This window comes from Mustela lutreola, chromosome 11 (assembly GCF_030435805.1).
Source record: "Mustela lutreola isolate mMusLut2 chromosome 11, mMusLut2.pri, whole genome shotgun sequence".
NCBI classification, from domain to species: domain Eukaryota; kingdom Metazoa; phylum Chordata; class Mammalia; order Carnivora; family Mustelidae; genus Mustela; species Mustela lutreola.
Genome location: NC_081300.1, coordinates 23,359,937 through 23,375,981, shown reverse-complemented (window position 1 = coordinate 23,375,981; position 16,045 = coordinate 23,359,937). Strand labels below are relative to the sequence as shown.

At 37.2% G+C, this 16,045-nt stretch overlaps 1 protein-coding gene across 3 annotated transcripts in view; it reads left to right on the top strand.

The window, feature by feature from the left end:
• The window catches only part of SMAD4 (SMAD family member 4), a 56,973-nt gene that overhangs the window by 5,447 nt on the left and 35,481 nt on the right, over positions 1-16,045 (top strand). For all 3 annotated transcript variants that reach the window (XR_009345764.1, XM_059138849.1, XM_059138848.1), the window contains exons 2-4: positions 12,348-12,726; positions 13,560-13,734; positions 14,174-14,203. Coding sequence is in view for 2 of the 3 variants with exons in the window: in XM_059138849.1 (XP_058994832.1) it covers positions 12,478-12,726; positions 13,560-13,734; positions 14,174-14,203 (454 nt within the window). In the remaining variant the exon portion in view is untranslated. The remainder of the gene's footprint in view (positions 1-12,347; positions 12,727-13,559; positions 13,735-14,173; positions 14,204-16,045) is intronic.

Here is a 16,045-nt window from a genome sequence, read left to right as displayed (position 1 = left end):
GGATTCTGAAACACCACTTTTGAAAGAACAAGGTAGATGAATTGATAGTTTCCTTTGTTTCAGAGGTTTTATGACATGTATTTTCCAGTTTATTAAAATTCACCTTAATTTTCAGTTTTTTAAAACAGTGTTTCCCAAAGTGTAGTCCACAGACTCCTGGGGTCCCCATGACCCTATTCTTTTAAGAGATTCATGAAGTCAAAATTGTTTTCATAATAAAACATGTTACGTGATGTTTTCTGTGTTGACATGTGCACTGATGGTGAAGAAGCAGTGGTGGGTGATAAACCGCTGGCATCTTCGCTTGAATCAAGGCAATGGCATCAAACTGTATGAATCTTTACTGTGTTCTTCACAGCCAGAACACATTAAGCATTTGAAAAAATGTTTCACTTTAGAGTATCTCTGGTGAAGCAGTAAAAAGTTTTATTTTTAAAATCTCTGCCCTGGAGTGCATATCTTTTTAATACTCAGTGCGATTAAATGGAAGTGTGCATAAAGTTCTTGTGCGCATCCAAGTAGAAGGTTCATCTCTAGGAATAGTACTTGTGTAGTTGAACTGTAAGATAAATTAGCTGCTTTTTTAAGTAGAATCTCTCTCTTATTTTTACTTAAAAGAATTGTAGTTACTTAGACTTGGATATTTGTCAGGTATTTTCTTGAAAATTAGTGAAGTGGGCCTGACACTCAGGGAGAATAAAGTTGTTGCTAATGATAAAATATCTTTCAGGTGAAAATTTTAGATTTGAAAATTTGTGTCTGCCACATGGGCTGGCCAGCTGCGTAATACTTAAAGACTTTTCTGATGATATTGGTGGTGATATTAATGAATGTAATTTTAAAAAATTATATATTGTGTAAGGACATGTCAGCATTTGGAAGATCTTTATAATTCATTGAATCAGTTTTTTTTTTTTTTTTTTTGAGATTTTATTTATGTATTTGACAGAGAGAAAGAGAGATCACAAGCAGGGGGAAAAACAGGTAGAGGGAGAAGCAAGGTCCCTCCATCGATCCCAGGACCTCGAGATCATGACCTGAGCCGAAGGCAGAGGCTCAATCCACTGAGTCACTGAGGCACCCCCAAAGAACCAGTTTTTTCCAGAGACGAATGCATGATATTACAAGATCATGCGTGTGCAGGAGATCCATTCAAAGTACAATGTATACCAATGGATCTTAATGTAACAGAGCCAAGAAGTTCATTGATACAGTTTCAGATTCTACATTGTAGCTAACCTTTAAGGATTGCCATTTGTTGCATTTTTGTGTTGAATAAAAGATGAATAACCATGATTATCTAAAAAGGCCACCTAAATACTCTATTTTCCAAGGATGTATATATGTGAGGCACATTTTCTTCATGTGCTTTAACTGAAACAATATATCAGAACAGATTGAATCCAGAAACAAATATGAGAATCCAGATGTCATCTTTTAAGTTAGACATTAAAGAAATTAGCAAAAATGAAAAACAGTGTAACTCTGAATACTAATATTTTTGTCTGTTTTGGAAAGTAGTTATTTTTTCATAAAACATTAATTATATTAACAGATACTGGATTTCTTATTATTTTAAATTAATTTGATAAAATCAATATTTAAATACCTTTTAGTTTTAGACCATAAACAAAAGCTATTTGGAATCTCAGTAATTAGGAATGTAAATAAGGGAACCTGAGACCAGAGAGTGACAACTGCTATTTTAAAGTAACTAATTACCTGTATTACTGACTAGATTACTGATTGGTTCCAATTTTTATGTGGTTTGTATTATTTTCATTGTTATTTCTGAGAATTTTAATTTACTTTTTGTTTAGTAATTATGTTTAGTAATTACTTGTCAAAAGGGGAATTTTTGTCTTGGTCTGAAAATAGAGCTGGCCTCAGAGTGCTGGATCCTGGTCACAACCAGCGGGTATCATCAGGACTCTTTGTTTTGGCTTTGCTTTTTTTGGGGTAAGATTTTATTTATCTATTTGACAGAGAGAGAGAGGGTACATGCACAAGCAGGGAGAGCTGCAGGCAGAGAGAGAGGGAGAAGCAGACTCCCTGCTTAGCAGGGAGCCCCATGTGTGAACTTGATCCTAGGTCCTGGGATCATGACCTTAGCCAAAGGCATATGCTTAACCAACTGAGCCACACAGGCACCCCATCAGACTCTTTTCCTTTCTGTCCTTCCTTTTTTTTTTTTTTTTTGGATTGAGGTATAACTGACATACAATACCCTGTGAGTTTCAGCTGTATATCTTGGTGACTTGATATTTTTATACATTACAAAATTATCCCCAGAGAAAGTCTAGTTACAAAGTTAATGTTTAAATAAGGGTTTTTTGTTTGTTTGTTTGTTTTTTTAGATTTTATTTATTTATTTGATGGAGAGAGCAAGAGACACAAGCAGGCAGAGCAGGAGAGGGAGAAGCAGGCTCCCTACTGAGCAGGGAGCCCGATGCGGGAGCCGAAGGCAGTTGCTTAACCAACTGAGCCACCCAGGCACCCCTTAAATAAGATTTTTAAAGCTGAAGCCTGGTACACCAATATCACATTTACCCAAGACCTATGGGTGAACAAGAAGCACATCTCTAAATTTGTCTCTTGCAGTTCATCTTTTTTTTTTTTTTTTTTAAGATTTTATTTATTTATTTGACAGAGAGAGATCACAAGCAGGCAGAGAGGCAGGCAGAGAGAGAGGAGGAAGCAGGCTCCCCGCTGAGCAGAGAGCCTGATGCGGGGCTCGATCCCAGGACCCCAAGATCATGACCCGAGCGAAAGGCAGCAGCTTAACCACTGAGCCACCCAGGCGCCCCTCTTGCAGTTCATCTTAAAAGTTGTAACAAGGGGGCGCCTGGGTGGCTCAGTGGGTTAAGCCATTGCCTTTGGCTCAGGTCATGGTCCCAGGGTCCTGGGATCGAGTCCCACATCGGACTCTCTGCTCAGCGGGGAGCCTGCTTCCTCCTCTCTCTCTCTGCCTGCCTCTCTGCCTTCTTGTGATCTCTCTCTGACAAATAAATAAATATTAAAAAAAAAAAAGTTGTAACAAAAACATTCTTTCTGTTTGATTGTATCATTCGCACGCATCTCAGATTTTATAATCATTAATACCTGTGTACATAATCCTTTGTATTCTTGGGAGTGCTTCTCCAGTTACTGTCAGTTTAAGGAAACCCAATTTTCAGACCTTCCTCTGTTTAGAATCTAGGCTGTAACTTCTGCTATAGGCAGTTGAATTGAGCCTGCACACCATTTGTTTTCTGCTTATAAGCCTAGACTGCCTATACTGAGAATTTCTTTCTAATGATATTTCATTGGGCCAGGTTTTTTTTTTTTCCATGTTAAACGTAAGCATTTATCTCATAGTCCCATATTAAGTAGTCTGTTGCATTGACCAAAATACCTATAACTTCTAGAAAATATACTTGTATATTTTGTTTTGCATATATAATACTGCCAGTAATTCAAAAGTAAACAGACATCTGAGAAATAAAAAAAAGTCAACATTCTTTTCTTTTTTTTAAGATTTTTATTTATTTATTTGACAGACAAAGATCACAAATAGGCAGAGAGGCAGGCAGAGAGAGAGGAAGGGGGGCAGGTTCCCTGTTGAGCAGAGAGCCTGATGCAGAGCTCGATCCCAGGATCCTGGGATCATGACCTGAGCCCAAAGCAGAGGCTTTAACCCACTGAGCCACCCAGGCGTCCCAAAAGTCAACGTTCTTTAACTACAGTTTATGAATTCCCATGAGAACTTCTCAGGCCAAGCACTCAACTTTTTTTATTTTAGAGAGTTTATTTATTTATTTATGAGTGATAGTAGTCACTCATGCACCTGCACATACAGAGGGGAGGAGCTGAGGGAGAGGGAGACTCCCAGGCAGACTCCTTGCTGAGTGCAGAGCCCTAGGGGGGTTTGATCTCAGTCCTGAGGTCACAACCTGAGTCGAAGCCAAGAGTTGGAAGCTCAACCAACTATGCCACCCAGGCGCCCCCAATTTAGGGAGTATCTTAATTAGCCTGGTTATCTGGCTTTGTAGTCCATGGAATGCCTTTTAGAGCTGTGGTTAGTAATAGGCAATACCTTATGATTAATAGCAAGGCTAGAGGGGCGCCTGGGTGGCTCAGTGGGTTAAGCCGCTGCCTTCGGCTCAGGTCATGATCTCGGGGTCCTGGGATCGAACCCCGCATCGGGCTCTCTGCTCAGCGGGGAGCCTGCTTCCCTCTCTCTCTGTCTGCCTCTCTGTCTACTTGTGATCTCTCTGTGTCAAATAAATAAATAAAATCTTTAAAAAAAAATAGCAAGGCTAGAGACAAAACACACAATAGGTAGACAGATAAAAGTATGAACCTCTGTCCTTTTGCTAACTTTTTACCTTCTATTACCCCTGTCACCATAGAATGGTTTGTTCTATCTTTACATAATATCTGTATTTTAGAGACTTTTGAATAGGCTTAACTTTTCTTTTTTTAAAAATTTTTTATTTTTTATTAACATATAATGTATTATTAGCCCCAGTGGTACAGCTCTGTGAATCACCAGGTTTATTCACTCAGAGCACTCACCATAGCACATACCCTCCCCAGTGTCCATAACCCAACTACCCTCTCCCTCCCCACCTCCCCCTAGCAACCCCCAGGCTTAACTTTTCTACTGAGCTCGTTAAACTCAGTGTATTTAAAACTGAATATGTTACTTAGCCCTTTAAAATCTTCTATTCTTGGGGTGCCTGGGTGGCTCAGTGGGTTAGGCCTCTGCTTTCAGCTCAGGTCATGATCTCAGGGTCCTGGGATCGAGCCCTGCATCTGGCTCTCTGCTCTGTGGGGAGCCTGCTTCCCTCTCTCTCTGCCTGCCTCTCTGCCTACTTGTGATCTCTCTCTCTGTCAAATAAATAAATAAAAATCTTTAAGGATTAAAAAAAATAAAATCTTTTATTCTTTCTTCATCATTCAGTTAATTGTGGAATAGGTCCTCTTTGATTGTCCCTTCTTTTCACCTTTTATACGTAGCTGATTAAAAAAAAAAAAACTAGTCTGTTCTACTTTGAGATATTGATTCCCCCTTTGTTTCTGTTGCCCATATCCCTCATCTAGACCCTATCACTTTTCTGATCATTGTTGCCTAACTAGTTTTGTTTCCCTTTCCAAAGTTATTCTCCATGCTTTCAATTACAGTTTTCTTTCTAATGCAAATCTAATGCCACTTTTCCTTCCTTTTTCCTATGATGAACCTACTCTAGAGAAAGTCTGCACTCTTATCCCTCTGCTTTTCCTGATTTTCCTTCAGCCTGGCAAATTCTTATTCACATGTGGTAGTTACTAGTATTATTCCACCAGTATCCCTTTTTTTTTTTTTAATTTCATTTACTTATTTGACAGAGATCACAAGTAGGCAGAGAGGCAGGCAGAGAGAGAGGAGGGGAAGCAGGCTCCCTGCTGAGGAGAGAGCATGCCTGATGCGGGGCTCTATCTCAGGACCCCGGGATCATGACCTGAGCTGAAGGCAGAGGCTTTAACCCACTGAGCCACCTGGGTGCCCCTCCACCAGTATTCTTATGGCTCTCTGCACTTCTCTGTCTGCCTTCCCCACGTTAATTTAAGCATAGCTCAGGATATCCCAGTTTCAGCACTACTGACATATTGGGCTGACTAAATTTTTGTCACAGGGTGTGGTCCTGTGCGTTGCAAGATGTTTAGAAGCAGCTCTGGCCTTTACTACTTGATACCAGTAGTTCTCTGCTTCCCACCTCCCCATTCCAGTTGTGACAAGCAAAAGTGTCTTCAGATATGGCTAAAGTCCCCTGAGGGACAGAGTATTCCTGGTTGAGAACCACTGGCATGGCCATATGATGTTGGCCAATCAAATGTGAGCAGAAGCAAGACTTTAAGAAACAGTGCACGAGTTATCCTGTTTTTTCCCCAGCCATTTGAGGACATACGTAGTGATGGAGCCTTAGCCTAATTCTTGAAAGATGATAGTGAGCAGTGATCTGTTTATCTGTGACGGACTGATAGTTTAGCTTATGCAGGAAATCTTTGTTTTAAGCTACTGATATTTTTGTGTTTGGTTGTTGCTGCAGTGTAGCATAGCATAGCCTTCTTGCTAAACCATGGTAAGACCTATCTTAACCTCTGGACTTCCCATCCTTTCTCATTTATAGTCCCAAATCAATTTAATGGCCACCTCTATTCTCATCTCTTTTTTAGTATAGTAGTAGGTTTGGATCTTCTAGATTGGTGGTTCTCAATGGAGTAAGTACTTTACTGTAAGGGATGTTGTGGAAATTAGAGAAGCATTGGTGGATGGGGGACAAGGGATGCCATCCTATGATGTGAGGGACTGTGAAGAATTACCATGCATCCCATAACACTTTCACATGCCCCAGAAATTCATGTAGAAGGTTAATATGTGATTAATTATCCAACTCCATCTTTTTTTTTAAATAAAGATTTTATCTATTTATTTGAGAGAGACCACAAGCAGGGGCAAGGGCAGAGGGAGAGGGAGAAGCAGACTCCCCGCTAAGCAGGGAGCCTCATGTGGGGCTCTGTCTCAAGACCCAAGGATTATGACCTGAGCTGAAGGCAAACACCCAACCAACTGAGCCACACAGGTGCCCCTAACTCCCATCTTAATATATACTCATTTTTTCAGGAATTTTCTCTTAATTCTTTTTCTTAAATTGAAGTTTTTTGGAATTTTGTTAAGAATTCAGTGTTTGGGGAAATCCACATGTCACCATCTGCAGTGCCATTGTGCTATTTGAGTTGCCAGAACAACATACCTGTCTTGGAAGGTCTGAATTTGTCATAATAAAGCTGTCATAATTACGATGATTCTACAGTAAGTGCAAATATCATGCCTGAACAATTTTTTTTAAGTATGCTCCAATGTAGGGCTTGAACTCATGACCCTGAGATTAAGACACGAGCTGAGATCAAGAGTTGGACACTTAACTGACTGAGCCACCCAGGTGCCCCATGCCTGGGCATTTTTATTGAAATGTACACTTTATTAAATATTAATCTTTTTCTCCTTTATGTTACAATTAAGGCATTGTTAAATTTAAAAAATGTATGTACGTATTTTAGAACTTTGTTTCTGGATGGCTAAGAGGGGGTAGTATAAATTATTTTTTACAAAAATGGGATGTTTATCTGATAGAGTTGAGAACCACTTTCTGATTATGTGCTACTTGTTTTTTGTCTCTGGAGCGCTTTGCACATACTAGTAGATTCAGTATTTGTTGAATTGGTCAATTGTGGTTCCCAGATTACTTTTTGTACAGTGTTGCAATTTGTTTACCATAGAGAATCTGTAAAGTTGGCAAGGCAAGAGTTTGTTTCCATTTTATAGAGAGAATTGAAAGACATACTAACTTGCCCTATCATACTGCTAGAGTTTTAATCAGACCTCACAAATTTATTTATACCATTCTAGTCTTTTGTGTATCATTGCATGCCACTCTTTTTTTTTTTTTTTTTTTTTTAGATTTTATTTGAGAGAGAGAGCACAATTGGGGAATTGGAAGGGCAGAGGAGCGGGAGAAGCAGACTCTCTACTGAGTGGGGAGCCTTATGAGCCTGATTCTGAGCTGGATCCCAGGACCCCGAGATGATGACCTGAGCTGAAGTCTGAACCACCGAGGCAACTCTGTCATTGCATACCACTCTTAAAAATTATTATCTAGAGCTGTTTAGTGTAGGAAAACATCTTTATGCTCCTGTTGGCATTATTTTTTATGCAGGGAACTTTCTGTTTTAGGCACTTGTCATGGGAGTAGAACAGGCATAAAATCAAGAAAGAATGTGGTGTTTGAGGAAGTGAGGATTTTTTTTTTTAAGATTTTATTTATTTATTTATTTGACACAGAAAGAGTGAGCACAAGCAGGGGCAGTGGCAGACAGAGAGAGACGGAAAAGCAGGTTCCCTGCAGAGCAGGCGATATGGGACCTGATTCCCGGACCCTGGGATCATGACCTGAGCTGTAGGCAGTCGCTCAACCAACTGAGCCATTCAGGTGCCAAGTGAAGACAGTTTTATCAGTTTTCAAAGAAATGTGCAATTAAAGCTTTAGGCCCCCATATAGCTTAAGTTTTAGGGATGGTAACATCTGAGTGTGGTGAAATAGTTACACTCAAACACTGTAATTACATTTTAAATTAACATAAATCTTTTGGAAAGTAGTATAAGAAATGAATTCAGCAACAAAAGTATTTATAGTCTTTAAAATTTGTTGCAAGGAAATGCCACAGAATAAAAAAGCTAGTCAGTCTGTGTTTGCCTCGTATATATCAGGAACTGTGCATGGTGCTGGGAATTTCTAAGGTGAAAAAGTTTTGCTGTTTTCTTGAACTTCTAGATTTGTGGCAACAGAGTATGAGACAAATACCTAATCAAATAACTATAATGTGTTGAGTTGTAATTGGGTGTGTTTTAAATTTGAGGGAGGGCATAATTAACATACCAGGGAATACAAAGTAAACACACCAGGAAAGTCATTCTCCAGGATTAGGGGAGAGACATTTAAGCTGCATTTTGAAGGGTAACTAGGACTTACTCAGATAAAATGAGACTGGATGTTTTAGGCAAAAGGAATAGCATGGACATGCATCTGAAAGCACATACAGAAACATATGCATTTGACAATAAGAAGCACTTACATGTCCTAGGAGTTGGGCATATATGATGAATAAGACAAGTATAATCTCTGTACGATAGATCTTTCAGTCTAGATATTAAAATTGTTATGAGGTTGGCACTCAGAGATTTCAAACTGATGGTTGTCTGGGGCCAGATTTAAGTTGAAGGTGTGTTTTGTTTGGCATGCCCAGTGCTTTTCTCTCTCTTTATTCCTTCCTCCCCTTTCTCCACAAATAAGTTGCTGATACTTAAAAATGAGATTTCATGCACGAATGAGCATTGAAGATCTGGCAGCAATGGGCTAGTATTTTCATATGCCACTTCCACTGGAAGTAAATAGTGGCTTCCTATTTTAGATGGGTGTGCACTTGTGGTCCTCAGTACTTTTCTTTAAACCTGACACATTTTATTCATTTATATAATTTGCCAGGCTCCTGTATGCCTTTGAGTTGTGAGCCTTGGATGAGTCATTTACTTCTGTCCTTGCCCTTCTAAATTTTCTTTGACATATTTTAGTAGGAGAAATACAGAAAAATGCACATTGTGTTTTAGAAAAACAACTGTTCAACTGAAAGAGGAATCAACATAAAGAATATGGAATTCAAATATCAGTCAACAGATTTAGACTCTATTTTTTATCTATCTAATTCCTGTTTCCTTAATCATGTGCTTTGAGTTTGGTAATAATACGTGTGACATTACACTAAGAAAACTTCTAGGCTTTCAGGGTGCTTTGTTTTATCTGTAAGAACTATATAAAAGAATCTGGAATAAACACTGAAAGAATGTAAAAAAAGCTCCTTTTAAGGTAATCATTTTGGTATTCAAACTATAAACACTAAACATTTTAGTACTCAGACTATAGCTTCCTTTTCGTTTTCTTTTCTTTTATTTTTTTAAAAGAATTTATTTATTTATTTGACTGAGCGAGCACAGGTAGGCAGAGTGGCAGGCAGAGGGAGAGGGAGAAGCAGGCTCTCCACCGAGCAGGGAGCCCAATTTGGGGCTTGATCCCAGGGCTATGGGATCATGACCTGAGCCAAAGGCAGATGCTTAATGGACTGAGCCACCCAGGTGCCCCTCCTTTTTATTTTTTAAAGTAGCTCCATGCCCAGCCTGGGGCTTGAACTCATGACCCTGAGATCAAAGAGTTATATGTTCTGTCAACTGAGCCAGCCAGGTGCCCTTTTAGTTGCTTTTTTACTGAACCTTATGTGCTAGGCACTTCATGTAGATTGTCTTCTTTGAGCTCTGTATATACTTTTTAATCCAGATTCAGAGAGTTTAACTTAATTTGTCCAACTACTTAGTGTGAGGGCTAGGATTCTAATCCAGATCTCTGACTCCCAATTCCCCCTCCACCCCAGGCAGGTGATCTTGGATAATTCCTTCAACATGGATTTACTGAATGTGGGCAAATGCTTACCATTCAAAGGTATAAGAAAACCTCTTCTTTGCATTGGGCTTATAATTAGTTGAAGAGAGACATTTATGTAAAATAGGTAACAGTAGAGGGGAGCATGAATTACATACCAAGTGATTGATAGAAATGCCAAGGTGGCTCAGAAGTACAACAGCATCAGGGAGAATAGGAAGGAGGAGACTGCCCGAAATGACTAAGGTAGAAAATCATGTAACTTTGTGAGAGAATGTGAGGATAATGAATGAGAGAGGTAGGTCAGAGATGATTTACCAAGCTGTCCAGTGCTGGGTAATTCAGTAGAATTAATGCTTCATGAGCAGAGGTTATCAAAAGAGGAACAGGCTTTGGTAGAGACTAATGAGTTAGTTTTTGGTTGGTTGGTTGGTTTTGTGTTTTTGTAAGCTCAGCGGCCATTGTGGGACTTGAACTCACAACCCTGAAATCAAGAGTGGCTTGCTCTAGCAAATGAGCCAGCCAGGCCTTGGTGGAGGATAGATTTTTAATGATTCAAGTAAATAGCAAAAGAAAATAAAAGAATAAGCATGGAATACAATATCATCACCAAACTAATAAAAAACAGTTCAGCATAAGGTATAGTCTCCACTCCAGGTTTATCGCATTTATTCTTAGGCTGATGGCTTTTTCTTATTCCATGTGAGATCCTAAGGTTAGAAAAGTTACTTTAGTTTTGTGCATATTGAATGGATTCTTCATTAATACAATTTTCTGTATTTTGATTTCTTTTGAAAATAATTTACCTCACTGCTTTTACAAGTAAAATCTTTTGAGGAATTCAGTGGTCTCTTATTTTAATGATAACTTTATTAAGATATAATTCATGTACTCTAAAATTCACTCTTTTTAAAAATGTATAATTCAGTGGTTTTCACTATAGTGGCAGAGTTGTGCAGCCATCACCACTATCTATTTTAGAACATTTCATTATCCCGAAAAGAACCTCCATACCCATTAGCAGTCATTTCTTGTTTCCCTCTCCCCTAGCCTCTGGCATCCACTGATCTATTTTTTTCTGTATGCATTTGCCTATAATGATAATTCATATAAATAGGATTATACAACATGTGGCCTTTTGTGACTGGCTTCCCCCCCCCCCCCATAAGATTTTATTTATTTATTAGAGAGAGACAAAGATGGAGCATGGTCATGGGGGAGGAGGCAGAGGGAGAGGGAGAAGCAGACTTCCCCCTGAGCAGGGAGTCTGACACAGGGCTCAATCCCAGGACCCTGAGATCATGACCTGAGCCATAGGCAGATGCTGAACTGACTGAGCCACCCAGGCACCCCATTGTGATGTACTGGCTTTATTCACTTAGCATGTTTTCCAGGTTCATTCATGTTATACCATGTATCAGTATTTCATTCTTTTTTATGACTGAATATACTACATTGTATGGATATACTCATTTATGTAGTCATCAGTAAATGGACATTTGTATTGTACTTTTGGGCTATTATGAATGATACTGCCATGTACATTTACATATACTTTTTTGTGTGGACATAGGATTTCGGTAATCCTGGGTACAATTGCCAAGACTGGAATTCCTGGGTTATATAGTAACTCTGTTTAACATTTTGAGGAATTTTCAGACTACTTTTCAAAGTGACAATATTATTTTGGAGTCCCACGAGCAGTGGATGTTGGTTCCATTTCTCCACTTCCTCACCAGTGCTTATTATTGTCTACTCTTTTGATTTATTTAATGTAGTGAATGTAAAGTAGTGTCTCCTTGTGGTTTTGATTTCCCTAATGAGTAATGATGTTTAAGTGTCTTTTATAGCTTATTGGCTATTCTTTGGAGAAATGGGTATTAAGTCCTTTGTCCATTTAAAAATTTGTATTTATCTTTTTATTGTTGTCAGTGGTCTTTAAAAAGATGGGTGTTTTTTAACTTATAAAGAGCATTTGTAACAGGTGATGGTAAATTTTTCATGTGAATTAGTGGTAGACTTTTAGGTTTAAGTAGTTGTTAAGTGCTGGTCTTCATTAGCAGTCATTTTAAAAAGTCTTGTTAAGATTTAACTTTAGGATGACTGGTTCAGTCCACAAGACCTGATTGAGCATGCTTATATAATAAGAAGAAGATTTAGATTTAATATTTTTTGGAATGTCAAAAACAGCACCATTTTAATTTATTTAAAACTGTAAGCACCAAATTTAAATTATATGCATCGAATCTTTTACTTAACGAGCATTTCCATCTTTTCCCTAGTAATTGAATCTACTTTGTGAAATGTGTTTTAATGTCTATGTCTCATTTTTTTTAGGTTTTCCCGAATACCACATGCCTAATAATTTTCCTTGCGACATTAGCCATTGTTTTTCACTGCCTCCAAAAGATCAAAATTTCTCCGGAAATTGGAGACCTATTTGATTTAAAAGAAATAACTTTAACAAATGGACAATATGTCTATTACAAATACACCAACAAGTAACGATGCCTGTCTGAGCATTGTCCATAGTTTGATGTGCCATAGACAAGGCGGAGAGAGTGAAACATTTGCAAAAAGAGCAATTGAAAGTTTGGTAAAGAAGCTGAAAGAGAAAAAAGATGAATTGGATTCTTTAATAACAGCTATAACAACAAATGGAGCTCATCCTAGCAAATGTGTTACCATACAGAGAACATTGGATGGGAGGCTTCAGGTTAGTCTCGTATGAGAGTTTTTCTGTGTCTTTTGTAGTGGCAGATTAAAAAATTCTTGCTTCCTCTTAAGTTGCTATTAGATAATTTAATGTTTGCACCATCTCTTCAGATACTATACATCCTGCAGCAGTATGTGTTATGGGAATCTATGAAGAATATATTCTTCATATAACAAAGATACATCATAAAAGTTTTTTTTAATGTTCTAAGAAAAAAATTCATTGTAGAAAATTTGGAAAATAAAAATAAAAAGCAGAAGAAACCCCATACCTTTAGCACTTTGGTATTCATCTTTGTAGCTTTTTTCCTTCTTTTTTTGAAATTTTATGTACATTTAAAAAACTGAGTTATAATTGGCCCTTTTATAATTTGGAAGTCTGATATTGTATGCTTGGTACTTGTGTATGAAAAAGACTCAAACAATTCAAGCACATCTTGAAAACTCAAGGAGTTAAAAGCTTGTATTTTATAAAATTTTTAATCTTTCATTTTTATGGATTACATTTTTTCTTATAGAATTACATCATGTGTGTCCTGTGCTGAATATTTTTAAAGAAACATATAGAAATATGATGTCATTAGGTTTAAAAATTTTATTTTTAGATTTTAGGAATGATTATTCAACAAACTCATACTTTTTTTGCATTTTAAAAGCCTGAGCATGGGTCTTAAAAAAATACCTTAGTTCATTAATGTTTCTCATTTATGAAATGGAAATTATAATACTGAGTTTGTAGGGTTGTAAGAATTAAATTGAGAACATATATAAAGTGCCTTATTTAATGTGTAATGTGTAATTGATGATCAATAAGTTGTCGTCTATCTTTCCTAGGTGGCAGGTCGGAAGGGATTTCCTCATGTAATCTATGCCCGTCTCTGGAGGTGGCCTGATCTTCACAAAAATGAACTCAAACATGTTAAATATTGTCAATATGCATTTGACTTAAAATGTGATAGTGTCTGTGTGAATCCATATCACTATGAACGAGTTGTATCACCTGGAATTGGTGAGTAGGCTTTGCTTTTATCCTCAGATGCACAAAAGGAAAAGATCTCAGTAGTGTTTTAATTTTTCTGCATTAAATTATAAATTTGGGTATAGATCAGGACTTCAACTAAGGTTAAAGAATCAGATATTTTTAATGACATATAAATATTTAAATTTGAACTTTAAAATAGTCTTGTATTTTTCTTTATTACTACATATACATTATAGTTCATATTCTTCCCATTTAGAACCATGTTTTTGAAAAATAAGATGGAAGACTTTATTGAATTGTTTATATACTATCAGATAGCATTTATACTAATCTTCTTGAATTGAAATGGCTCATGAAGTTTTGAATCTCTGAATTAAATTTAAATTTTGTAATTTTAAATAAAATGGAAATATTTTCATGGTAATGATTAATATTTCATTTTCTTTTCCCCTTTAAAAAAATTAAGATCTCTCAGGATTAACACTGCAGAGTAATGGTAGGTAATCTGTTTCTTGTAACTTTCTGTTTTCTTTTATTCTGTCCCCTCTGTTTTTTATTGACCTAAAATTAGTTTGTGTGGGTGCTGGTAACATAAAATTTATAAGAAAAAACTTATTTGTTTGGAAATGTAAATTTTGGGGGAGCATGCATCAGTACTTAAAACTGGATTTCAATAGGCTGGTGGTTCTTTGGATTTGAACTACTGTTTATGCACTCAAGTGTTCTAAAAAATATGATACGGGAATATAAAACTATAAAGGAAAAGCTTTTTTTGAATTGGTAAAAACTGGCTGTTTTGGAAGAAAATCTCAGAGAGCCAATTTAAATGGGTATAAATACCTGTAATGTTTGGTAATTTGGGGTCATGTATAGCATGTCCTTTAGAAATATTAATATCCTATACTTACCTGGCAGGAGAAGTATTAATATCCTAATTTTTCTTTGTTTCTCCCAAATTTATTTTTGTAAATGATAATTTTAAGTATGATTTAAAACTACATACATTAATTTTTTTTTCAGTCTTGTTACATTTTGAGTAAATAAAACAAGGCTACTTTCACTTTCATCGATGATCCAATTCTGTTTTAAAAAGGAGTGTCTTTTGAGTTAGGGAAATGAACTCAGTAGCGGGGGGGTTTGTTTTTTAGTGTAATATTTGAGAACAGAGATCTCTTAAAACTTCAGTTTTGTTACTTAGAACATGTTAATGAACTAAAAGGTTTATAAGAAGTAATTAATTTGCAGAACAACTCTGATAAAGAACCACCATTACCTTAGAAAGGTGTGCACTTGTTCTGGAGGGAAATTAGTATGTTGGCACTTCTTGTTGCAGAATCTTAGAGGTGAGTCAGAAATACCATCTGGCCTTAAACAAAATTTAGGAAGAGCATGAAAATCTACTTGTTTTTATTGTCCACTTTTCTTCCATGTCACTGTATAAGAGAAAGACTATAATGTCTTTTGGTACTTGCTAAGGGTTAGATTTCTGAGAATAGTGGGTTGGTAATGTGGTAGTAGTCTGGGAAGGGTAGCTCTAAGATTGGTTAAATTCCTGCCTCTTTGCTACACAGATATTGATATTATGTCATTTATTTTCTTTGAAAGTAAATACCTTTTAGATCTTCACAATTCTCCATCCATGATTTTGGAAAATTATTCCTCAGTAGGAAGTAAGGATTGGGGGCTGGTAGTGATATCTGTATCAGAATCTCCTTAGTGGGAGTGGTTGTGAGGAGCCAATTTTGAAGACTCATTACACCCCCCCCCCCCATCCTAACATGCTGCTGTTATGAGTAGGTGTCTTTGGTTGGATCTTGATAGGCTCTTTTTATTGACTCTAAGGTTGCTTTAGCCTTGCAGATCCCCCTAGTGGTGGTTTTTTAAAAGACCAGCTTCAGTGGCTTATTTCTTCAGAAAACAATAGGTGTTTTTCACAGCCCCTTCTAGATTTGGACAGAGAAATAATACAAAGCCAGGTTAAAAAAAAAAAAAAAAAGTTAAGAAAATGGGATAACTCCTTCACTTTTGAGTTGGAATCTTATGGTAATCATTTCCAGCCTATCACATATCTTTTGTGAAACTTTCCATGACCCCATCAGTCTGCATATTCATTTTAAGAAATATTTAATGAGCATATATTGCTTGGTAGTGTGCGGGACAATAGGGTAAAAGTAAGATGTGTTTTCTCCACTCAAGGTAGCTCATAGTTTAGTGGAGGAAAGATAGTAAATAAGACAGCAGTGGTAGCATCAGATAGTGCAGTGCTCTGTCTGCTGGTGGTGATGAAGAGCACTGACTTAGGGTGGGTCCAGTGGCTTCAGCTTTTGTGTCCCGGATA